The 24,927-nt window shown below is 46.5% G+C and overlaps 9 protein-coding genes across 9 annotated transcripts; 5 read left to right on the forward strand and 4 right to left on the reverse strand.

The window, feature by feature from the left end:
* Positions 1–203: 203 nt before the first annotated feature.
* Positions 204–893, reverse strand: GLAREA_03673 (Acyl-CoA N-acyltransferases (Nat); the record flags this gene model as incomplete). The annotated part of the gene is made up of 3 exons (XM_008083926.1): positions 204–320; positions 382–520; positions 625–893. The coding sequence occupies 3 exons, from the start codon at positions 891–893 to the stop codon at positions 204–206; spliced, it is 525 nt and encodes a 174-aa protein (XP_008082117.1).
* Positions 894–1,125: 232 nt separating this feature from the next.
* GLAREA_03674 (MFS general substrate transporter) lies at positions 1,126–2,954 on the reverse strand (the record flags this gene model as incomplete). Its single annotated transcript, XM_008083927.1, has 5 exons — positions 1,126–1,262; positions 1,346–1,553; positions 1,640–1,869; positions 1,923–2,529; positions 2,577–2,954. 5 exons carry the CDS (start codon positions 2,952–2,954, stop codon positions 1,126–1,128), a joined length of 1,560 nt encoding a protein of 519 aa, XP_008082118.1.
* A 1,856-nt stretch (positions 2,955–4,810) lies between these two features.
* Positions 4,811–6,146, forward strand: GLAREA_03675 (uncharacterized protein; the record flags this gene model as incomplete). The annotated part of the gene is made up of 2 exons (XM_008083928.1): positions 4,811–5,779; positions 5,832–6,146. The coding sequence occupies 2 exons, from the start codon at positions 4,811–4,813 to the stop codon at positions 6,144–6,146; spliced, it is 1,284 nt and encodes a 427-aa protein (XP_008082119.1).
* Positions 6,147–7,788: 1,642 nt separating this feature from the next.
* On the forward strand, positions 7,789–9,439 carry GLAREA_03676 (uncharacterized protein; the record flags this gene model as incomplete). Its single annotated transcript, XM_008083929.1, has 2 exons — positions 7,789–9,295; positions 9,345–9,439. 2 exons carry the CDS (start codon positions 7,789–7,791, stop codon positions 9,437–9,439), a joined length of 1,602 nt encoding a protein of 533 aa, XP_008082120.1.
* A 3,883-nt stretch (positions 9,440–13,322) lies between these two features.
* On the forward strand, positions 13,323–14,048 carry GLAREA_03677 (PRTase-like protein; the record flags this gene model as incomplete). The annotated part of the gene is made up of 2 exons (XM_008083930.1): positions 13,323–13,836; positions 13,888–14,048. 2 exons carry the CDS (start codon positions 13,323–13,325, stop codon positions 14,046–14,048), a joined length of 675 nt encoding a protein of 224 aa, XP_008082121.1.
* Positions 14,049–15,228: 1,180 nt separating this feature from the next.
* Positions 15,229–16,528, forward strand: GLAREA_03678 (WD40 repeat-like protein; the record flags this gene model as incomplete). The annotated part of the gene is made up of 4 exons (XM_008083931.1): positions 15,229–15,468; positions 15,527–15,620; positions 15,755–16,124; positions 16,168–16,528. 4 exons carry the CDS (start codon positions 15,229–15,231, stop codon positions 16,526–16,528), a joined length of 1,065 nt encoding a protein of 354 aa, XP_008082122.1.
* Positions 16,529–17,021: 493 nt separating this feature from the next.
* GLAREA_03679 (uncharacterized protein) lies at positions 17,022–18,824 on the forward strand (the record flags this gene model as incomplete). The annotated part of the gene is made up of 1 exon (XM_008083932.1): positions 17,022–18,824. The coding sequence occupies one exon, from the start codon at positions 17,022–17,024 to the stop codon at positions 18,822–18,824; it is 1,803 nt and encodes a 600-aa protein (XP_008082123.1).
* A 975-nt stretch (positions 18,825–19,799) lies between these two features.
* On the reverse strand, positions 19,800–22,313 carry GLAREA_03680 (thiamine diphosphate-binding fold (THDP-binding); the record flags this gene model as incomplete). Its single annotated transcript, XM_008083933.1, has 2 exons — positions 19,800–20,684; positions 20,754–22,313. 2 exons carry the CDS (start codon positions 22,311–22,313, stop codon positions 19,800–19,802), a joined length of 2,445 nt encoding a protein of 814 aa, XP_008082124.1.
* A 1,500-nt stretch (positions 22,314–23,813) lies between these two features.
* Positions 23,814–24,626, reverse strand: GLAREA_03681 (uncharacterized protein; the record flags this gene model as incomplete). The annotated part of the gene is made up of 1 exon (XM_008083934.1): positions 23,814–24,626. The coding sequence occupies one exon, from the start codon at positions 24,624–24,626 to the stop codon at positions 23,814–23,816; it is 813 nt and encodes a 270-aa protein (XP_008082125.1).
* Positions 24,627–24,927: the final 301 nt, after the last annotated feature.

Genomic DNA, 24,927 nt, shown 5'->3' on the forward strand with positions numbered 1-24,927 from the left:
TCAATTGGATTGACAACAAAACGGATATTTTATCTAATGGTTTGACTAAATAAGATCTTCCTGAAACCTGAAGAGATCAGAAGATCAAGTTCTGACTATGTAATGACTAAGTTAACAACCTGGTCATAAGGCTACGGCACACTCATGAGCACTTAATACCCACATTGCCTGCCGCGACGCCGAGCAAACACTTCTGCCCCTTTTTATACACTAAATTTCCTAGCTTCCTCATCAAAATACATTTCCATCTCCATGCCCTTCTTCTCAAACCCGCACTTGACATAAAACTCCGATTTCTGAGCGTTACAATCCAAGATACTCTACGCAACAATTAGCCTACTAAACTCCTTCACAATCCAACAATAAGAAAGGTTACCATACCTTATAACATCCGGCCCCCTTGGCAACCTCACCTAACGCAGCAAGTAAAGCCTTCCCCAACCCCTTCCCCTGAAACTCCTTTTTGATAGAGATATCCTCGATATGACCTTGAACTCCTAAGCGAAACAGACTTAACGGACTTGAACGTTAGCATACTTCCATCCATATTCTCATATTCGTAAACACTTCTTGTCTTCTCGCTCTCTACCCACTTCCTCAAAACAAGCCAGTCTGTAAACTCACAATTTCTTCTCCGCAATCAACGTCCCCGTCCCAACAACTTTACCCTCATGTTCAATAACCAGCACATAATAACTCCCCTGAGACCCCTTCATCCAATCATATCGTTCCGTCCACTGCTCCTTGGTGATTGGTCCTACCTCAGCGAGATCACGCAGGACGTCTAGGTGACCTGCGTCGTAGTCGTCGCGGGATAGAGGTCTAAATTTGAAATTTGTAGGGAGAGGAGTGCTTGGAGTGAGGGACGGGGAGAAAAGGTAGTTCGTTGCCATGTTGAGAATGGTAAGGGTTTAGTTTGATATGAGACGCGGCTTGTCAAGAATATGGGAATTAATATATATATCATAGGTGGGGGGAGGTGGGTACGTGAGAGTGACATGTGACGCGGCTTTAGGCTGAAGAGTATAGCTGATTTCCACAATTGGTTGTTTATTCAATAATTCTTTGATGCCTATCATGGTAGTAGTCCACTATCTACAGCTGCCTACGTTGCAAGATGAAGTTTCAACTGAACTTGTATTTCTTGAATTCTCGAGTCCTGACTCCTTCGGCGAACATCAAGTCAAGTTCTTTGTACGTCCTGCCTTTCGTTTCGGGGATTCTAAACCATGCCCAGATGAAACAGATTACTGACAACCCACCTGTTTGGAGCGTTAGCGTTGATTTCCATTCCAGAAGTAGTCCACAAATCCCAAAGAAGAGTACTTCAAGCGAGATGACTTACCAAAGAACAAACCCATCTTCCCTCTCAAATTTGCTTGATCCGGATTAATCATGTATGGGATCGCGACTGTCATGATGATGCCCACAATGGCTTGTGCCGCTGTTGCGATGGCGATGGTCTTACTGCGGACTTTGGTAGCCGAAACTTCGCAGATTACAACGTAGCAAATTGGACCAATTGAAATATCGAAGACGCCGTTCCAGAGAATCTGTGCAGGAATTAGCCTCATTCGAAGAACATTAAAGTACCGAGCGTAAGCTAGCAGCTTTGAAGCTTCGAAGTGCGATGACTTACAAGTAGAGTGGACTGTGCCCAAATAATGCCAGGTCTATTCTCATAATCCGGTGCGAAGTCCAGGAACGCAATCAGAAACATGATGACAGTCAAGACTGCCAGACCAATATTATAGATTCTCCTTCGTCCGAATTTCGATATCATGATCCAGCTAAGTACTGTTCCAACCCAGCCCACAGCCAAAAATCCAACGCTCATATCGAAAGCTTTGTGGCCAGTCAACCCGGCAACTATAAATTTGTCAATTTCTTACAATACTCGAGTAAATGAAAAGCACACATACGCTGAAAGAAATAGGCAGCATATCCCACCAAATAAATTCCACTAAAAACCTGGGTCGTGAAAACACCAACACTGATTTCCGTCCGCCTCAGATTGATTTGCTTGAAACAATCCCAGTAACTTGTACCAGTTTCCATCTCTACCTCTAGACGATCCGTCTCGATCATCGCTCTCAACGCGGCCTTCTTATCCACACTTTTACTGCTCAATCTGCCAAGTGCTTTTTCCGCATCCGCAAGTCGACCTTTGCGGATATACCACCATGGACTTTCAGGCGCAAAGATACTGCCGATGAGAATTATAGCTGGAAAAGCCCATTGGAGCGCAAAGGGTGCGGAATATGCCCAATGATTCGAGAGTTGCGATGTTCCTGCAATCACACCGTTGGCTAGTAATTGACCTGTTACGAAACAGAGATTTATGTACGCTGTTAGGTGACCCCGAAGAGCTATCGGACAGACTTCGCTCGCGTATGTAGGAGCAATGGTTGTATACGTGCCCAGAATTAGACCACCTATCAATTCGCCGACAAGTAAGACCGGCAGAGAACGTGCGAAGAATTGGTTGAAGATAAATGCTGTTGTCAAAATAACGCAGGTTATGAACGTCTACATTTTGTTAGTCTTACAACAGTTCAATGTGATTAAGAAATTACCGGTTTTCGCCCATACCACTCCATAGGATATCCCGCTCCTAGAGCTCCTACAACTTGTCCAATTGGATTCCCCATCCCAAGTGCTGTTTGCCATGGTGCACTGACAATATAGGAGTCCCCGTATAGATAACCAAAATCTTTTTGAAACGCTGGAGTCGCGAATAAACTGCCCAGTAGTTGAGGATCGAAAGCGGTCATGATAACCCCGAGGGAGAAGAACATGGACCATCCTACTGCGCTTGGGTAGAGCTTCAAAGCTTGCATGAAGCTCAAAGAGTGCTCGTCTAGCAGCTCTGTCGTCCCATCTGCAGGAATATCGTTGTTTGAGACGTCCTTTGCAATCGCTTCAACGTCAATCTCGTGCTTTGATTCCTCCATGACGAGGTTTGTTGTTTGTAATGAAGCCAATTGGAAGGTGGCAAGCCGTCTCAAACACTCGATATACTCCAAAAGTCTAGATGGTCTTCCGAGACACCATGATGCTGTGAAACATCTCAACGGATAAAGTTCTTGAGCCTAATGATGCAGCATCAACAATCGAATATGTAAATTAACACCGAATGCTTCACGACCCTAACTTTCAGAATGAACAAGTGAACGTTACATGAGTCCTTCGGGTCCCCAAAGTGTGATGCCTGAAGTTATCTCTTGGCCTACTTCTATCCCAGGTTTCTCAGGTGGTTACACTCTCGCAATGGCAAGCTGGATGCCTGCAAACACTCGGTGAGCGGCGAAGACCTTGCAATTGCAGGAGCTCCCCTTGTCAATTGCACCCCGCCATTTGAAATATATAGCTTCAGATCCCGGTCTGAAGTGCCGTCGGCATTTGTATAGATGCGAGACTCGGGAGCTTTATTGTTGGTATCCGTTTGTAAAAATAGTGAGTTACATGATAAATTTCTAGAGAGATGATTGAACACAATATCTCTTCCGGACCTCTGGTTCTCGAGTAGAGCTTGAACCTTACTGAAAACATAAATGGCAATAACCTCGAAATTATTCTGTCACGTTGTTAGCCAAGCAGTATGGTTACGTATATTCTACCGGCCAACGGCTTTGAACAGACTCCAAAGTCGCATTTACTGAAAGCAATAGACTACATGAGTGTATTTCGTCAAGCTGATCGAAGAAATATAAAGATGTGATTTTGGCTGCCACTCGCATTGTTCATCTCGAGCCAGCTTACTCGATATCTACCCCAGAGGCAGGAAATTGACAAACAATTCATCTTATTGCTTGCCTTTCTTACCGCGAACATTATGCTCGGTCCTGGAAGACAGCCGGATATGATGCTTCCGTATTCATCGGCCGATGTTAAGAGCGCTCTTTGAAATTCGGACAGGTTGAGGATTATGACTGATTGCTTTTTTGGGCAATAGTGGTCGCGTCGAGACTCTTTGATCGGGAGGCCGTTTGTTGGCCAAGACGGGAACGTCAATTTAAGCTCATGCAAATAACCTACTTTGTAAGTTTCTGGGATGCTTCAGAAACGAATCCTCGAGCTAATCATGTCTGGCGGATAGCAGAATGTGAGATCTAGCTCCGTGGCGAAAAACAGAAACACTGGTGACTGGTCTTGGCATGGCAATCCGTTGCTCGAGGCCCATTGAGGTGAGAGGTTGGCGACAGCAGTGATGTTACACCAACAAGAGTTGTGGTTATTTCTCTATCGCTAACGACAAACGAATAGGTAGTCGCAATCGCTCCAATTTCTCGTTCATATTGGTGTATTTGAAGATGTTTTGAATCCCACATCTAGCAAGTCTTGAGGAAATGTGGACCCGATTTGTCAAAGCGTCATTCGCAGACATTTTCACCTCTGCCTTCCTACAACTCTCGACACAATTCCCCTCCGTCCACCGCACCCATTGGATCGATTTGAAAATACCACGAGGCGACCCAATTGACATTCTCTAATTGATTCCTTTGATTAAAGTGTTACGCTGTCAGCCTCCCTCCCCAAGCATTTTCTGCACATACGACCCTGAAACGCCGCAGCGGCGTGGCCTGACTGCTCCTTCCCACAAAAGAAGAAACATCGTAGACACTTTTGATCTCACAACACCAATCTCTCTCAATCTGCTTCAACAAAGTTGTCCTTCCTCGTCGATTTAACGAATGATGGCGTTGACGACAAATCGATAACTAAATCCAGCGCAACTCAATCCTGCGTGTTGACGCTTCCTACCTTCAACCCCTTTTATTTTTCGCGTTTGCAGCACGTGCTGAGCAGAATGGCATCCACCACCAACTACCAAGCGCCCGACGAAGCGTTCTTCACTCGAGCCGATAATGTTGTTCTTGAGGTTCTGTACCGGGACATCAACAATTTCGAAGACAAAGATATAGGTTCGACTAAACTGGAAAATGCCGCTTCTGATGACTCCGCGCTGGAGGTACTGAGCAGCATCAACGATCCAAAACATCCGAATTTCCAACCTACAATCTTCTCGTCTTGGGACCACAATCTCAGCGATTTTCAAAGCCCAAGAGGCATTCGAGATCTGTTCATGAAAGAATACGTAAAATGGGCTAGAACGATTGTCAGGCATCAAACTGATGTGGTCTTTCTCTCGCACATAATAGTGTATTTTACCACCGCCCTGCCAAGTGCATTGTATCTGTACTATAACTTCAACATCTTCCATGGATTTGCTCACATACTTTACATTGTGTGGTGCTCAGGCGCTTTCACTCTCATGATGCATAATCACATCCACAACAACGGAGTACTGGCCAAAAAATACGCGGCTTTCGACTGGACCTTTCCTTACATTCTGGAACCGCTCATGGGCCATACCTGGGACTCATACTACTATCACCACGTCAAGGCTCATCACGTCGAAGGAAATGGACCAGATGATCTATCAACCACGATTCGATACCAACGAGACTCAATTCTTGCGTTTTTACACTATGAAGCACGATTCATGTTTCTCTGCTGGTTCGACCTTCCAATGTACTTTATTTCAAAGAACAAGTATAACTTGGCATTTCGAGTCGCTTGTACAGAGCTAGGCTCATACACTGCGATGTATTTCCTTGCACGATGGAACTTCAAACCGACTCTCTTTGCGCTGCTTCTACCATTCTTCATTCTTCGGCTGGGATTGATGATTGGTAATTGGGGTCAACATGCGCTCGTGGATGATGTAGACCCAAACTCTGACTTCCGATCCAGTATCACGTTGATTGATGTACCTGTAAGTCTACACAGAGCCCCTCATACGCCGAGCACTGCTAATCTTCTCTTAGTCCAACCGATTTTGCTTCAATGACGGCTACCACACCTCGCATCATCTCAACCCACTTCGTCACTGGAGAGATCACCCAAACGCTTTCTTGTCAGCAAAAGAACGTTACATGAATGAAGGTGCATTAGTATTTCAGAACATCGATTACCTGGAGATTACCTACCGAGTTCTCACCAAGAATTACATGCATCTGGCGAAGAAACTCGTGCCAATGGGTTCGCAGATAGGCATGTCTCAACAAGAGTTAGCTGACATGTTACGATTGAAGACACGAAAGTTTAGCGAAAAGGAGATTGCTGCTAAATTTAAGAAGTAGCTTTTGAACATACGATGAGTTGTGGTAATTTGACATTTTTGCTTTATGGTCAGAGACTATGAGAGGAGAATAGATAGCCAGAATATACATCACCTTTGGTTCTTGATCGATTCAAGCATTCAACGATCTTTGGTCAAATGACACTTTGCTTAAAATTAATTTCAGAAATCCTCTCAAGTGTGGCTCTTTGAGATATGGTGGAGAAGTCTTTGTTAGGCAAACAAGACAAACAAATCGTTTCAAAGATACACTAAATTGCCCCACTCCTTAAGCACCGCATGAGATGAATTCATTTCGGAGCAAGAAGTACTTTGAAGATTCACTGTCCAAATACTTCACGAGACACACCGTTCCAACAATAGCTTTTGTACAATCTTAGCGACGTCTTATTATCTTCACTTGACGCAGACTTCAGTGTTGCATTTCGGTCAACCCTTATGATGCTTCATTTCCCACCCCTGCTTTGAAGGTAGCATACTCTTCAGTTTGAAAATTCACGCAGGTGTAAGTAATGCTCAAATGAGCAAGCGACAGCCCGTCTTTGAGATAAGTGTAGAAAACAAGTACATCAGAGGTTAGGTGAAATTTGTCGCCGTTTATGGAAATCAGACATTGCATACTCCTTAGGTGTTGATTCCCAAACGTGCCTCATTTAGAGGATGTCTGGTCTCGTTCATTGGGTTGGCCTGACTTGCGTAAATCGTCCCCATCTTAAATGAATGCCTACACCAATATTATGAGCCTCATCAGGTCATGCACGCGATCATTTATATTTAATGCTCAGCACTCCATGCACATTTAAACGCTTGCTGCACTTTCTCGCAGACGACATAGTGAGAAATCCCTGAATGATCTACTAAATTGAATGAAAATAAAGCCGGTAGGGAATCTCAGTTACCAACTCATTTTACGAGGCCAGGAGCATCGCATTACTGAAAATGATTGACGAAATACGCGGTATTTCGTCGATTACATTGAAGAAACATCATATTTCGTCCGCCGATGATCTGATCAACACGAGCAGTCTGAAAGACTACAGCAATCTCATCAAAAATCACATAAGACTGCTTGCTTAAACGGCGGCTGCTCGAAATCATGAGATTACGCGCCTTTTTCAATGTTTTTCAATCTTTGAGGATGATAGACACTTCTCACCATAAAACTTCTCACACAAAGACTGATCAATGACAATATTCAAAGCACTCCGCAACGAATGTATTCAATTAAAGAGATCAAGCGATGCAACAGCGGCCAGTGCCCCATGTGCCAGGCGCGAAAGTGAATGTGTGGCTTCACTTTTCCAGCAAATGGCTTCGCATACGGACCAGGACTTCATCTTCATTCTTTCACATCCATTTTTATGGCCAGGAATTTTTGAAAGTTGCGACAATGCCATCTACTTAATTGAGAGACGTTGACTCCATCCTCAACTTTATCAATCTTTATTACTAGACATAAAACCATCTTGTCGGCTCGACCATCCAGGAAGTTCACCAGGAGAAAATTGCGGACGGCGTTCTGAGGTCTACTCAGAAATCATAACAACATATCCAAAGACATCGAATGCAAAACAGAGGAAGATTGATACTCGACATAGATCTCTTAATCACACCTGAGAAAAGAGGTGCTTTCGCAATCAGATATGAACACCACCGAAGCCAAAGCAATGTCTAACCCACCACTTCCAGATCCGTCACTTCCAACTCCATCATCAAGTCCTGTCCTTCAGAACATCACAAACGACGCTCAGAAACCTCATCCACATCCCACCAATACCACCGTACCATCACAGCCAGCGCCAGAAACGTCTATACCTCAACCCGCGACCAACCCACCAACAAGCCTCCCCCTCCCACCCCAAATCCCCAGAATCCGCACCCCAATCGAACACCAAGCCATGTTCGCAAGACCCCCTTCACTCGTTACTTACCCCGAAAGCACCAGCGGCGTTTCCAGTCTGACATCTTCGCGCGCACCATCTCCGTTTCCGCAGACCGGTTCGCAAGAACCCACCGTCGCGACGCGGTCTCCAGCAAACGGCTTCGCGCACCCGGCGAGCTTTCTGAAGGATACCGAACCGACGGGGCCGCTTAGGAAGCGGATCCGCAAGAAAGGTGCGAATAGCAAGAATGGCACGAGGGAGAGTACGTCGGGCGTGGATGAGGTGCCTGAGTTGGAGGAAGAGGTGAGCGTGTATGTGCCTACTGTGCGGGAGATTGACGTGGCGAGGAGGATGGACGAGAGGGAGAGGGATCTTGAGGTGGTGTTGAGGGGGAGTGTGGTTTCGAGGAAGAGGGGTCTGAATGATGATGATGATCCGCAGGAATCACTTCGGCTGTTGAAGGTTGCGAAGAAAGTATTTGCGAAATCTGTGACCGATCAACCAGTTCAACCACCCGTTGCGACTCATCGACGCGAACTCTCTGGATCTCACAGGCTCACACCTACGTTCCAGGATCTAGCGTTGGGTCATATCAGAGTCCTCGCCGCGGACCAGGAGTTCGAAATTGAGAAATTCGGAGTCTTCGTAGCTCAGACGCCGAATTGCTCGTTCTGTTTGTACGCCTGCAATTACGGCATATCAAATGCAAAAATGTGCTTACCCGCGGACGCATCTGGAGTATTCTGCGAAACCTGCTACGCCTCCTGTGACAACTTTAGAGAAGCGACTTTTCGCAAACCACCACTCACTGACACCCCGTACATTTACAAGGACTTCTGGAAGGAGCACTGTGCGGCTACTGGGATACCACTGAAGGAAACCGTCATCGAGCAAGGACTGAAGCAGATCGCGAGGACTTACCAATTGTCTAAACCCGCGCCACATAATACCACAAGTCAAATTGATAAGCAGGACATTGAGCCCTTTCACGGTTTACACTTTTGTCGAGGGAATCCTTGGACGCAGGTTGATTTGAAGAAGGTCATGATTTGTAGGCCTTGTGTGGAGGAGAAGTTGACTATTATCAAGCACAGACATACGCAATTTATTAGAATTGAAGTGAGTCCAGAGAAAGATGGGTTTGGGAATGTAGTCTGGGATCCGAAACAGAAGCAGTGTATGGTTTGTCCTGGCTTGGCTACAGAAAAGTGCAAGAGTTGTCCGTTGCGATTGTGTGATGTTTGCGAGGTGTATCTGAGACGTCTAGGTAAGTGTCAATATTTGAGTTTTGAGGTTGGATACTGACGGCTTTGCAGGGAAGGGTTGGCTTGATAACCTGTTCTATCACTACAACCGATCCCATCTCCGTAATGATGCTTTCATTCTACGTGGCGACGGTGGTGGCTTTTGAGCCGAGGCCGTGGACCCATCATATTGAATACGAGCAAGGTGTCGATGGAAAGCGCATTTGGGAGGTACAATATTTGGAAAATTGTTATGTATGTGTATATGTTCGGATATCTAGCAGATACGGTAGAATAAGTTGAGGGTGCGAAATTGAGCGTAATGCTAGTGATAGTTGCGGCTTGTGCGTAAGCCAACATCGAAAACCTGATGTCCCTACATATATAGAGGATTAGTACATAACGATAACATTAGTAAACTCCTACCAAGGCCTGTGTCCGAGAAGCCTTTCCGTCTGGCGAGAGGGTTTCCAATAAATGAGTGAGTAAGTGATGCCTAGTAGACAAATATCAGAGTCGTTGCTATGAACGTGGATCGAGTCTAAAGAATCAAGTGGGTGTCGACACACGACATTTCTTCGATAAGTTGACGAAATATCGCATATTTAATGGATTAACTTAGAATAATATCACATATTCTGTCAATTATTTTGAGTAATGTTCTATTCAAATTCGACTTATCTAGTCTAGAGTAGTAGGCAGGTGACGGACACTTATTCTGTCCTCCGCGAGGATGTCTCAATATGAGGTGCGGTATTACAGTCAGCGATGAAAGGTGCCTAGGTGGCTATTTGTTAGTAGAACTCTGATGATCTAGTGATTCTACTTGTCGATGAAGTTGAAGGAGGCTGGGAAGAACAGTCCAAACCTGGTTGCTCTACTCAGCAGGTAACGAGAAGACAAAAGCATCAATAGCATAGATTACCAATGACTGAGAATTTCATCAATATTTGTTGCAGATGGTTCAATGCCTACATCATTGAGAAACCTCCTTCGATTTGGGATATCTGCCGGATTTGCTACACGGTGGACAGTCAACTTGGCGTGCGGAAACTGACGTACTATGAGGGGGACTGAATCAAGAGCGGAGTACTGTTCTTATACTACCAGCAACTGACAGCACTTGATGTAGTGATCAAGTGGTTTACATATGAAAGATTCTTGTTTAATCATTCTTTGCTTCGAAGAATCATAAGACATTTGTCGCCTTGATTGTGAGTCGAAACCGCTTGTAGATGATAATAGTTGAAAGCTCAACACACCTTCGCACGATCAACGACCGGAAAAAAGCAGGGCAGATCTTCTAAAACAAATCGGAATTCAATGAACACAATTGTGGTATCTTCCGGAGTCGTACCATGTCTGGGCACCCGCTTGGTAATGTAGGCGGTGCATCGAAGACATTATTGCATTGTATTGAACAAAATCTCTTGGGCTTTGAGTAGCAACCCACTGCAGTGGAGAGCGCTGAATGCTTTCTGGTCCAGTAAACTTTCTCGACAGAAGGAGACTTGCCGCTGGCACACTGCTGTATGCAGTAGTATCCCTGTGGTTGCCGTACTGGGTGCAAAGCATGAAAGTCGTTCGAGAGGGGTATGTGTTATTCGTAATTTCGCAAACTGCAAGACACCACACAAGTCCGGAGTCAAGACCACAAAGCATAAGGGTTTGCGTACGTCAAGACAACCTTACCTTTCCAATAAATCCTGAACTTCTTGAGTCCAACTGTTGTATGTGCGGATCAAGTAACTGGGTGAGACCACGTGACTGAATCACTGGTACAGAGTCGTAACATTCTTATAGATTATCTGGTAGTTTCAGATTGGGTACAGTTACGAGAGTATTTCGTAGGTCAACCGCCTAGGCTTCCCTGGCGAGGAGTATCTGATTCATGAGTTGTCGGTAAGGTGCTTAACCGTTGATGTGCCGGTCCTATGCGTGCCCCGAACCAGCGGTCAAGAAGAAAAATTGTCGGTCGTGGAGTCGATACGAAGATACAAGACTTTGAACCTTTCCTTTCTTATCGATAACGGTTAAGATGCAGGAATGTCGTGCACACATCCGGCCAAAGCATAAGAATTTCCCGGACTGGGATCTGCTTGAGGTTGCCGTCGTACAGAGATCGTGGTCGACGATCGCCAGCAGACCCATGGTACCTGGTATACCGTACCACTTTGAGCCTGGCAATTGCTCCCTCAACTTGAAAGTAGCTATCAACACGTGGATTGCCCAGAGTGCAAGTATGTCCTCACGCATCCTCGGGTTGTAAATATCGTATGTCTTATCATCCATATGAGGCAGGCCATTCGCATGCCGCAAGAGAGGCAACACATGTGAAGACGTTATGAGAGTCCTTTTTAATCGGGCCTGGTGGATGGCGGTCTAGCCACAAGAATGAGAAACAGCGTGGGGCGGTTGATTGAATGTTGGAAGCTGATGGTTGGTGGTGGTCAATTAATTGACGCAGGAGTAGACTCGAAGCTGGGCATGAGCATGATGGAGACTGCTATTGGTGGTGGAAGTTCCATAACCCTCCGGCTCAATGAATTTTCCTTCTGGCTTTGCGCTGGAAACCCCTCGAGTCGGAAAGTACAAGAGCTTCTTGCAGCGTTCTGATGCAGTGGAGCTGTCGGCTGCATGGACGTGGACCAGAAACCGGGGAGAGGTGGAGGCCGGATGGATGAAATGGTGAGTGAAACATTGTGTCATCGTAATAAATTTGTGATATCTTGTAAAGGTGGGACGGCGCCGGTTGTGTGCTGTGAACTGATGTTGATGATTGTCAGAGCGAGGTTGGGGGTCTGACCAGATAATTGTTCTACTTCGAAGTAAGAAAGCGTTGAGCGTCGAGGAAGACGGGTTCACAGGTTCTCCCTTGATGAAAAAGTGTGGTTAGAGCCGTGCTCGCGGAGGACAAAATAAGTGTCAGTCACCTAACCACTAATCTTAGGCTGAAGAATAAGTCGAATCGAGCTTAAAAAACCTCGCTTACTTAAAATAATTGACGGAATAGTAATAATGTTCTAAATCAAACCACTAAATATACGAAATGTCGTCAACTTAATCGAAGAAATATTGTGTTTCGACTGCCACTTATTTTGTCCTCCACGAGCCGTGCTCCCTATCGGAGAAGTCTACGCCTAGTCACATCCGTAGTCACCTAAATCGAGGCTAAATCGTAAGGCTATGCGGATACTTTAGAACAAAGCTATTGTGCCTCTAGACCTAAACAAGGTGGTACCTGTACTGCTGGGAAGCGAGCATGATTGTGCTTACGGTGGTGGCCTATGGTCAACATGATAAGTGACCTCGATACATGGCAGCTCGCTCGAGTCTTCATAGCCAGACAGGTTTGAACGACAGAGGCCATCGACCAAGGTGGGATTATGTCTGGCTCCCCATCCATCTAGCTGTGCAGAAGCACAAAATGTGCTGGTAGTCTTCCGGTTGGTGGTGGCTTGCCTTCATCTTCTCGAAAGAATATATTTCGCTTCCCTCGCCTCCTGCTTCCCACCTCTTTCTCATTACGATGGAGCTGTTCCAATCCACCCATATCTTTCTACGCTTGCCCACCCCACCACAAACGCCAACAAGACTGCCCCTCCATCGTCTGTGGCTGCATTACTCCTGCAACATCCGCTGCTTCTGAGCTTCTCGACCCAGCTTGACCGCATTGCCGTCTGCATCCAGCATATCGTTTGGCTCTACGTCTCCAGGTGCGTTCTCGGCGGCAAGACGAGCTGAGTAAAGTCGTTTCCCATTCACGGAATTGTACAATTATCAATCCAGGCGCTTGGGTGATTCATGTGTCATTCGATTGTCCGCTCCTCATCTCTGCCGTGGCTCTGCTCTCCTCTCTGCTGCCGTGCTCGTCCCTCCTTGTCCCCCTGCCTGCTATTGACACCCCCAATTATATGCCCACCTGTACCCCTCCGGCCAATCCACGGCGGTCAACCAGGATATTTTTTTTATCTGCATCTTACCACCACTATCACCTCACCTATCCTCCCGAGTTCCTCCTCCCTCCCTCTCTCTTCTTTCTTCTTCACGATGACCGCGCCCGGCCAAACCCAACCTGTCACTACCGTGGACGACCCAACATCGCCCGAAAATGCCTCCTCGAGACGCCAGCCCGAGCCCTCCTCCTCTTCCGCCAGTGCCTCCGAACTCGCCAGTACAAAGATAAGCCTCCGTGCCGCCTTGAGACAGTTTCCGGACTTCCCTATTCCTGGCATCGACTTTATCGATATTCTACCCCTCTTCGCAGACCATGCGCTTCATACGAAACTTGTTCGGGCGCTTGAGCTCCAAGTCCTCGCCGATAACAACGGGATCAAGCCTGACGTTATCGTTGGTCTTGATGCGAGGGGCTTTCTCTTCGGACCCAGTCTAGCCTTGCGTTTGGGAGCTGGATTCGCACCTGTGAGGAAGCGTGGAAAGCTGCCCGGGCCAACACACGAAGCAAAGTTTGATAAGGAATATGGCGCTGATGGCTTCCAAATCCAAAGTGATGCTATCAAAAAGGGCCAGTCAGTATTGGTGGTAGATGATATTATCGCAACCGGTATGTAGTCTCGCCTCAACATAGGGAAAATAGCTTCTAATACCTTTCTAGGTGGATCTGCGGCTGCTGCCGGACAACTCGTCGAGAAGTTGGGCGGAAGTCTCCTTGGATATCTCTTTATACTCGAAATCGATTTCTTGAAAGGCAGAGACAAACTGAATGCACCTGTTCACACGTTGCTGAGGGATGATTTCAAAGTTACTCCAAATTAGTTCCTGTGTTGGGAACCATAATAAAGCGATTTCGTTGGCGTTGGGTTTATTTCGGCATTCAACATAGACAGCATTGAATTTCAGCATAATACACACCTCATGGGATGAATGCCAGAGTGGTAGTTGGTAGTGGATAATATTTCACACTGCTCGGTTCAGATATGGCTAAAAGTCGTACAAGGCGTCAACATTCGCCAAAAACCGTACGCTTGATATATATATCATCGCTTTAAAAGAAGCAGAGATACTCAACACACAATTTTCGGCGCAAATACATCTCGGTCTCATAACGTTCTTCACGTGAAAAGTCATGCAAATTACCAAACTCAACCCACTATGCCACTCTACCCACAGCAACAACACGTTGCTCTTATTCAATATCATGAACTACCGTGGGGTAAAAAGTCTCCAATATATTACATCTGGTGGAGTCGCGACAGCCAAAGGTTTAATTCATATTCTATGGCCCTTTCTGGTGTTGATTAGCACTTGCGATTTTGATACACCCCCGCGGCGGACAAGAAGTGGCAGTCGAAGCACGATATATGCTCAGAGCAGTTGACGCAATTACGATATTTCGTCAACTATTCAAAAGTAATCATAACGTTGTCAATTATGTTTAAGACCAAGTTCCTATTCAAGCTACTTGACCGATCTAACATATACTTTAAAGTTTCTAGAATAGTAAGGTGGTTCTGCTATTTATTTTGTCAAGCTGCTTGACTGATCTAACATACACTTTAAGTTTGTAGAATAGTAAGGTGGTTCCGCTATTTATTTTGTCCACTGCAAGACACCTTCAAGTTGCGTATACTATAAAGACGCGTGAGAAAGCTGCTTACCTTAGTAGGTAATTATTGGCTACGTTCATTATGTGCTAATCATTGTTTGCGCATACATGTGTTTGAGCTGGCCAAAGCTTTCAGGTGCCTGCGCTAGTGGTGCTTCATCCCTTGTCGGCTCTCGGATTCCTTTGAAAATTCACCACGAATCCGAGATAATAATTCACCATGAAGCAGAGCGTGGTTCTGGGTCATATTCGGTTCACCGATCTCCCCTTCACCAATATCCTTCCCTTAAAAGGTTGCCTATCCCAGTAAGTCATGTTTATTTTCCAACCACATAAATTCATATCGTCCATCCGCGCAAACCACCATTTCATCTCTTCTCTATCTCCAATATGTCCGGTTTTGGGCATTCGAATGATATATTAGGCCTAGATCTAAGCAAAGACGCGACCTTAGCTTCACCCCCAGGAGACACAATTTCATCTTTGTCATGGTCGTCAAAAGCAGACTATCTTGGGGTAGGCTCATGGGATCACAAGGTGAGGATATACGATATGACGTCGGTAGCAACAGGCGAAGGGCGAGCGATGATCGATTTTGATGGTCCTGTATTAAGCTGTGACTGGTCAGTGGTAAGTCGCACTTGTATCCATTGGGTTTTCTGTGCTCGCAACGACTAATCAATTTTAGGACGGATCAAAGATTGCTGGCGCAGGTGCGGATAAAACAGCCAGACTTCTGGATCTTGGTATGACAGGAGCACCAGCTCAACAAGTCGCTGCCCGTAAGAATTCTTTCCCTTGGTCGTCTCTTTCTGGCTTCTATGTGAAGTGACTGGGAGAGGATTGCATTCCTTGACGCCGCTCTCAGCTCTGGAACGAGCCAACGAGGAAAATTACATATACTAACTTAATCCAGATGAAATGCCAATCAAAAGCGTGAGATTCTTTGAGGCTCCAAATAGCAATGCTCCTATGATAGTCACTGGGTCCTGGGACAGAACCATCAAGTATTGGGACTTGAGAACGGCTGCGGCGGTTGCAACTGTTGACTGCAAGGAAAGAGTATACTCAATGGACGTCAACAAAGATGTACTTGTTGTCGGCACTGCCTCACAAGATCTTCATATCATCGACCTCAAAAATCCTGGATTCATAGCAGAAACCCGGGACTCTCCTCTCAAGTACCAAACTAGAGTGGTAGCCTGTTCGCGCGACGCCAAAGCATTTGTGGTCGGAGGTATCGATGGCAGGGTAACCTATCAGGCGGTTTCACCCTCGGAGGCGTCGTAAGTAATTCAACTCCATCTCATTTCCCGCTAACAGCCTCAGCAAATGCTTCTCATTCAGATGTCACCGACGCGAGGATGCGAAAACATACAGGTCTACTACTAATGTCTACGCCGTAAACGACGTCTCCCCTCACCCGATCCATGAGGCGGTTTTCGCTACAGCAGGCTCGGATGGAATGTTTAACATATGGGATATGGCGTCCAAAAGCCGTCTGAAAGCTAGCCCCTCGGTTGGAGGCCCGATTACAGCAACAGCTTTCAACAGCAATGGGTCGAGATGGGCTTATGCCGTAGGTTACGATTGGAGTAAGGGATACGCTTTCAATCGAGATGTGGAGAATAAGGTGTTGGTGCATCATTTTGCGCCGGATGTGATCAAACCAAAGGTTCCAAAAAAATGATACAGGGAGGAGTGGATTTGTGATGCTACTGGTTACACATATCGAGGTTGTCCATACGGGATTGTCTGCGAATTGTTCCAGGTAGTAGACTTAGTGTTGTAAGTCACAGTATGCGAGCCTCATCGTTTATGGTATTTGGTTTCAAGCCTGGCGGGAAATCTTGAGTTGCTGATTTTCATGACGATAAACTAACTCACTACGTCATTGCTGTATGGATTTCGTTCTTGTATTACAGTGAGTCCAATATAAAACCTGATCAAGGAGATAACAGATTAAGTCGTAATGTCAAAAGAAAAAGGTGCCTCTCTTGATTGTGAGAAATAAAACTCTTGTAACTTTTGTGGAGGAGATCTTTGTAGTATAAATAATTATTGTGCTTCCCCTATTGGTTATCCTCAAGTTGATCAGCCCTGTCGGCTTAATTTCGCCAACCTCGGACCTCTCCTCCCGCAGAACATCTACACCACCTCCATGCCAACCCCATTCCCTCACAATGGTCGCCGAACCATCGCGACCTCTCCTACTTCCGACAAACCGAAAGATTCGACATCTCCAAGGCATATACTTTCGAAATCTTGCCCTCACACGGCCGCGCGGCCATACAATTGACGATGCCGCCATCAACAAGACCCCCCAAAAGCTGCAAGCTCTCCGGGAACCTGCCCTTCATCATGCGGCCTCCTCAGGAAGTCTGCGACGGCCACCCAAGCCGCGCCGAAGCAGCTCGAATTGGGTAGGTGCGAGCCCCGGGTCGCGCCAGAAAACACTGGAAGATGTTATAGACAGTCGGATGGCCGATACGTTCTTCACCCTGCATTGTTCCGGGCAGGAGGATCCAATATATATCAGCGAGGTGATCGAAAAGGCTATGAATCCGACCTTTCGATCCTTTGATTTGTCAGTTTTGGGACCCTCGACTACGAGGCAGGATACAGTGATAGTGCGGATTTGGGTAAAACGGCAGGATTTCGTGCTCTTACTCGAAGAAGAGGTCAATCTTTCGACGTTACAATTTATCGGGACGCTGGAAAATCACCCTTTCAAAGAAAACACCATTGTGTTCCAATTGGTAGATGGCATTTATACTATGGATATGGCATCGAAGCCACCAAAACCGAAACCTGCGCCAGAAGTCCCAACTAGTTCATACAGTGCTCTTATGAGGCTTCTGAACTTGGATGAATCGATACAAGATGCTCTTGCTACGAGAGAGGAGCTGTTGAACCAGATTAATGCGGTTCTAAAGGACAGGCCAAATGACGAATCGCCCCAAGCGAGAGAGGAAGCAAGTTTGGCAAACAAATATCTTAATGCAGAACGGAAATTGCTTAAACAGTCAATTCGAAAGCGTAACGAATTATCCACCTCGATTATAGCGCGGAGAAATGCTATCAAATCTGGAGAAGAGATACAAGCACGAGCTCTAATGGATATCAATAATGCCCAAGAGAAACTCAGCGAGTGCCGGATTATGGTTGGCAATACTACCACCGACATTCACCAGCAACGGCGGCGGATATGCGAGGAACTTCTCAACATATTTCCTATTGAACCGACCACTTCACCTCTTCTATTTACCATCTGCGGAATTCCTTTGCCAAATTCGCAATTCGATGATGCAGACGAAGATCACGTTTCCGCAGCGTTAGGCTACGTTGCACGAATAGTCGACATGTTACAGTACTACCTCAATGTGCCACTACCATATCCGATCACCGCCTACGGCTCTCGATCCATAATCAAAGACTTCATCTCCATTCTCCAAGATAACCAGCGCACATTTCCGTTGTACAGTAAACACACTCTACGCTTCCGCTTCGAATACGGCGTTTTTCTTCTCAATAAAAACATTGAACGACTAGCTGAATCTCAAGGTCTGAAGGTTCTGGATATCCGACAGACCTTACCGAATCTCAAGTACCTCCTCTACGTCTGTAGCGCAGGTACTAGCGATCTCCCCACCAGAAAAGCTGGTGGCGTGAAAGGTTTGCTGTCGGTGGGCAAGAGTTGGGATCAGGGGAGTGCTAGTAGTAGGAGAGGTAGTGGTGACAGCGGCGTGGGTAATGGGGTGGGGGATCAAGTACGCCTGGCGTTGGAAAGTGCGGGGGTGGAGAAGAGGAAGGGCGGAGGAGGCTTAGGGGCGGCGTTGGGGTTGAAGGGGATGGGTAATGGTAATGGGGGTGGGGGCGGTGGAGGTGCCGTGGGTGGGATGTTTGGGGGTGCTGAGAGTGGGTTGGGTGGGGTGGAGGTGAGGAGTTTGAGGACTAGTGGGTTGAGGGAGAATGTTATTAGATAGGTTGTTTGTTGTATTGGTAGGAAGACCTGATTCAAGAATATAATTATTTTAGCGTCATCTGCCCAGGTGCCTGTGTCTTTCCGGGTAGATTACTTAGCATTTGTAGTTGCCCCGGTGGGGAGTGTTTGTTGGTCTTGTATCTTGAACTTTGCAGTACTAGCAGCAGACCTTTACATTCAAGTTCCGGTCAACGTAATGCTTTAATCCCAGCTGCAAACTCGCTCCTCGTGCATATTTCACCCAGCCCTACGACGCACCAGACGGCCCGGTTCCCCCTATTCAATAGGCGAACTCCGATGAAAAAAATAACCAAGATCTTCAAAACTCGATACCACGGACACCATAAATATACTACTTTAAATTGACGAAACTACTGCTCTTCAGGTACAGTGATGGTAAACCCGTCCAAGGTATAGTCAGCAGCCTCGAGGTATATAAACCTGTTAGCGTAAGACGTGCTGCTCTTATCATACTTGGTGGAGTGGTATGTTTGTTTACATGAATACATGAAAAAACGGTCTATGTTGTGAATCTATTACTTGAGTTAAAAGCTGGCTATCCAGTTCGGTGACAGACGAATAGACTTTTCAATGACACCCTGGAAGTAGTGAGATATTCGGGTTCAGTTTGCCATGTTAGTTTCCGTATAGAATGGAATTGGTGAAAAGGACTTGTGATGTGGAGAAGATGAAGACCTAAAATCACAGATTGACAAAGTCAGAAGACGTCTCTTAATTCCTCGGATTTACTTCTATTTAATTCTTATTCGATGTATTCTGTATTTCCTTATCAGTTCTCAAACGTCATGAACTCTCTGGAAGATTGGTCCAGGAAATCTATCCACAGCCGGTTCCTTCAACGTCTGTCAACGACCACTCATAGCAGCTAACGTGAAGCTCTCCCGCACCCTCTTTCCATCCCATCCTCCGACGAAACACTCCAACATGCCTACGACACTCAACTTCATAGGAGAATTTAAGCAGTCTTCGAATACGGCCAGACCCATTTACGAATATTCTCCGGATCAATGCCATTCTCAAAAGCCTCAATCTTCGCTTTAATCTGCATATTCAACAACTGCTCCCTCGCCCAACTCGCATTATTCCCCAGCGACGGACAACGATCAATCGCATCCATCGCCAGACTGAACCGATCCGTTTGATTGCGAATAGCCAGCTCAAGCGGCGTGTCGATATTTCCCTTCTCCTTGTAGCCGCGCACGTGGATGTTCTTCTGGCCGGGCCGCTTGTAGGTGAGACGGTGGATGAGCCATGGGTAGGAGTGGAAGTTGAAGATGACGGGCCGGTTGTCGGTGAATATGGCGGTCCACTCGCGGTCCGTGATGCCGTGGGGATGGTCTTCGTGGTCGATGAGCTTGAAGAGGTCGACGACGTTGACGAAGCGGACTTTGAGGCTTGGGACTAATTCGCGGAGGAGCGCGGTGGCGGCGAGGGATTCGTGGGTTGGGACGTCACCGCAGGTCGCCATTACGACGTCGGGATCTTCGCCTTGGTCGTTTGATGCCCAGTTCCAGATTCCGAGGCCTTTGGTGCAGTGCTCGATGGCTTCATCCATCCCGAGGAATTGCAAGTGATCTTGCTTGTCGGCTACGATGACGTTGACATAGTTGACTGAAGAGAGACAGTGTGCTGTAACGGACAAGAGGCAGTTACCATCTGGCGGTAGATAAATTCGTACGACTTCGGGGCTCTTATTGGCAACAACGTCGAGAAAGCCGGGATCTTGATGGGTGAAACCATTGTGGTCTTGTCTCCATACCGTAGCAGTAAGCAGAATGTTGAGAGATGCGGTTTGCACTCTCCAAGGAACCTCCAAACATTTCTCGATCCATTTACAGTGCTATTCCGAGTTAGTGAATGGAAGGTCGGCATATATTTGGTTCGCGAATGAGCATAAACATTCACTTACCTGATTGACCATAGAGTCGATGACGTGAATGAACGGCTCGTAGCTGTTGAGAATGCCATGTCGTCCAGAGAGGATATAGCCCTCCATCCAACCTTCACAAGTATGTTCGCTGAGCATTTCCATAACCCGACCTTCCATTGCCAAATTTCCGCCATCGGTATCTTCCTCGAAATACTCGCCCATCCAAACCTTCTTTCCTGCCTCGTATACTTTGCCAAGTTTGTTAGATTCTGTCTCATCGGGACCAAAGACACGGAAATTTGTCATATTTTTGGCAACGATATCTCGAAGAAAGCCAGCCATATTGCTCATGCTAGGGAGGTTGGATACACCAGGTACGATATCGGCAAGAGCGTATTTTCGGAAATCTGGCATATTCAAAGGCTTGCGGAGTAGCCCACCGTTTCCGACAGGATTGGCACTCATACGTGCATTGCCAACTGGGGCAAGCTCCTTGAGTTCGGGTATGAGCTTTCCCTGTTTATCAAAAAGCTCCTCCGGCCTGTAGCTGCGCATCCATTTCTCAAGAATTTGTAGATGTTCCGGGTTTGATGCCACACCAGGCAGCGGGATTTGATGTGCGCGCCAAAAGCCTTCAAGATGTTGCCCATCGACCTTTCTTGGAGCGCTCCAGCCCTTGGGACTACGAAGAATAATCATTGGCCAACGTGGACGGAATGCCTTCTTCGAGTCACGAGCTTGCTTCTGAATGGCACGAATTTCTAGGACACACTTCTCAAGCGTGGCAGCCATAGCTTGGTGCATACTTGGCATATCACTTCCTTCAACGAAATATGGTGTCCATCCGTAGCCGATAAAAAGAGCCTCGAGCTCAGTGTGGCTAATCCGTGCTAGAATTGTAGGGTTGTTGATTTTGTAACCATTAAGATGCAATACCGGTAGAACAGCACCATCAGTAATCGGATTGAGAAATTTCGTACTGTGCCAGCTGGTAGCTAGCGGGCCAGTCTCCGCCTCACCATCTCCAACCATAGTAAGACTGATCAAGTTCGGGTGGTCGAAAACTGATCCGAACGCGTGAGAAATGGAGTACCCAAGCTCGCCTCCCTCGTGGATACTGCCTGGTGTCTCCGGTGTTGCGTGACTTCCTATTCCACCCGGAAAAGAAAACTGTTTGAAGAAACGCTTCATTCCATCTTCGTCTTCTGACTTGTCTGGATAGACTTCTGAATAGACTCCCTCCATGTAGGATTGGGAAAGTATCGCTGGAGCTCCATGGCCCGGACCGGATATGAAGAGAGCATCCAGCTCATATTTCTTGATTAGGCGATTGAAATGCATCCATGTGAAAGCTTGGCCAGCATCAGATCCCCAGTGACCTAGTAATCGTGCTTTCAGATGCTCTTTAGTGAGCGGTTGTTTTAGAAGGGGGTTTTCCCGAAGGTAGAGCATGCCCAAGCAGAGGTACATGCTTGCTCTGAAGTAGGCATCGATTTTGCGGAGATCCTCAGCATTGAGAGGTTCTCCTGCTACAGTTGATCGAGCTACACCATACGATGAAATGCTTTCGACGGCCACTTCTTCCGGAGGAGGCGCCATTTTGCTGGCTTGCGAGAGATTCCGCTCTGTCGCAGTTCTTAGAAAGATCTTCAGACGAGGGGGAAGGAACGGAGCATATAAAGTCAAAATGAAGCAGCAGCGAGATCGTGACTTTGGTGATGAATGTTTCGGTGGCAGAGTGGAATAGTCCAGACGGGATCAAAGTGAGATGGCGGTTGACTTATAGACAAAGTTACCAAGAGCAACACGAGCAACTAAAGCTACCTCTACGAACGGTACGTAGCACCCAAAGAACGGTACCTGCAATAATAACAAGTTTAACGGCAGCTCACTCAGCATCCGCAGGCGACTTCCAGGGTTGGAGTGTAAAACGGGTAGGTATCAGTGGTTGAAATTCACTGCAGACTCGTCTGGAGACGCAGCATAATGGATTTCCAGACATGCACCCATCAGGCCACTTATTTGGCTCTACCTCAACACGCACTCGAGCACTCGAGTAGTTGGCAGAAAGCTGAGAATATGGGGTGATGGGAACACGCAACCATGGTGAATCTACTGAACCTTTGCCCACATCTCCTGACTCTGAAAGTGGCCTGATCATGGGCTCCGGGACAGACGGTGCGCTGAAAGTGCACGTGAAAGCCATGTGTGAATTCAAATGTGCAAAAAGCTTTGTTTACGTCCTTTTCGGAGCCGCCAGATAGCTGTGTAGGAGTAGTAACGGCCAATAGCCATCAAACGGACTGCAGCGGACGTTGAAGTGAGGAAACAATTGTGGATCTACGAAGTTGGCGACAGATTCTTGTGAATGAAAAGGGGTCCACTTGGTCCAAGCGTCAGGGGCCTATATAAAGTCACGTGTCAAGTCACGCGTCGAGAACAACGACCCTTCTTAATGGGGACGCATTAAAATCGCCAAAGACTAGAATGTATCTGCTACTTGATACTATATGTCTTTATATATTTAGTTAATGGATGATAATTCCCAGTCATCAGGTGTTTTAATTGGCCTCCTAAGTAGGGGAAGCACATTCGTTCTGATTTTTAATCATCTTATAATTGTATTTAGGTCGGAATGTAACTTGATTTATCCTCCCAGAAATCGGTCACACGTGATAAACAAGCTTCAGTCAGATGTGTGTATTGACCTGATGCCTCACGACGGTAACTTTCGGATGTAAAACAGTACATTAATCTAACAAGCTATCTCTATTTTCCATAATTTCCTTCGTGCAACCACTAAACCACCAAACGTACAGACCAGAAAACGCTACGAACCAAATGAATCCACCCTGAAAACCACCAAACAACTAGAAAGACCAGAAAAATACTACGAGCCAAATGAATCCACCCTGCAAAACCACCAAATATAGAGACCAAAGAATGCTACAGTCCAAATGAATCCACCCTGTAAAACCAGTGAACGCCTGGACAACATTCTCCCGTGGAAGAAGATGTCCCTTTTCATGAGACCTGTGCTCTTAATCATCATCCCCTTCAACACCAAACGATATGAAGTCCGAGACTATCTCATGACACTCAAGGTACGGGTGGTCTCCCAAGGATACTTGGAAGGTAGGTCTCGAACAATTGGTTGTCAGGCTCATTCTCGATAGTTCTCCCAATGGCACGGTAGAGTTGTGTGCGAGCGTTTCTGCCATGATGAACAACACCGTTACGAGTAAAACTATGTTCTTCACATGCGTACATGTGGACAAACAAATTGATCATCTGCCGCATAAGCTCGTCGAGCAGGTGGCCATATGTGAGCATTGCTGCGGACAGTGGATCCTCATCAGGGACTTCGTGGCAGTATAGACGGATCGTGTAGCCTATGTCGATGGCATGTTGAGATTCATGCAGCGTCTGGCGGAAGAGCTCGCCCCAGCGAGGTTGCCCACTGAGGTATTCAGGGCTTGTTAATGGTAAAATCTCAAAAACCTCTTCGAACGGAGGAAGGGTGTTGTTGAAAAGGATCTTATTGAGATAATTGTAAACCATTTCTAATCTCTCGACATCGTATGCGTCTTCCGTTGTTTCCATATTGAGAGGATAATCCCCATTATTGAGATTACTGTAACCCTCGGATGTGTCCCTAACATCCTGGGTCATCATGGCAAGTATAACTTTAATGAAGTCGCGCAACTCCTCTGGTGAATATGCCTTTGAAAGCAATACCGCTCCTCTAACTCGAATTCGTCGAAAACGGTTTCGAATTCGTCGAGGAATGGAGGGATTTCTCAAGCAACTGAGGCGCATAAAGGATCTCAGATGCTCGTGAGAACATGGTCGAAGATCATTTCGACTCAGGCGCTCGCGACGAGCAGCCTCGGCGGCCGGGCTCATAGGCATGATTGAGCTACCTCTGTTTGTTAGTTGTTTGGCTTTCATTTGTGAGAGAGAGTGAGATATACCTGTCGATAGATAGGCCCAACGGATGTTGCTTGGTACTGGTGACAAATGAAGGCTACTTGAGCTTGTCTGAGCACAAGATCGTGCGGAGCGGTACACTATCAACGATCTTGGATGGCAGTGTATGAAAGAATGCAAAGACTGAAGCTAAATACTGCGCGAAGGTACGCAGAATCAGTTTGACGGTTTTTGGTGAGCTGTTGTCTGACTGGAAAAAAAGTTTGTAAGATTAAAAAGGATC

The sequence above is a fragment of the Glarea lozoyensis genome (genome assembly GCF_000409485.1).
Source record: "Glarea lozoyensis ATCC 20868 chromosome Unknown GLAREA2, whole genome shotgun sequence".
In the NCBI taxonomy this organism is placed as follows: domain Eukaryota; kingdom Fungi; phylum Ascomycota; class Leotiomycetes; order Helotiales; family Helotiaceae; genus Glarea; species Glarea lozoyensis.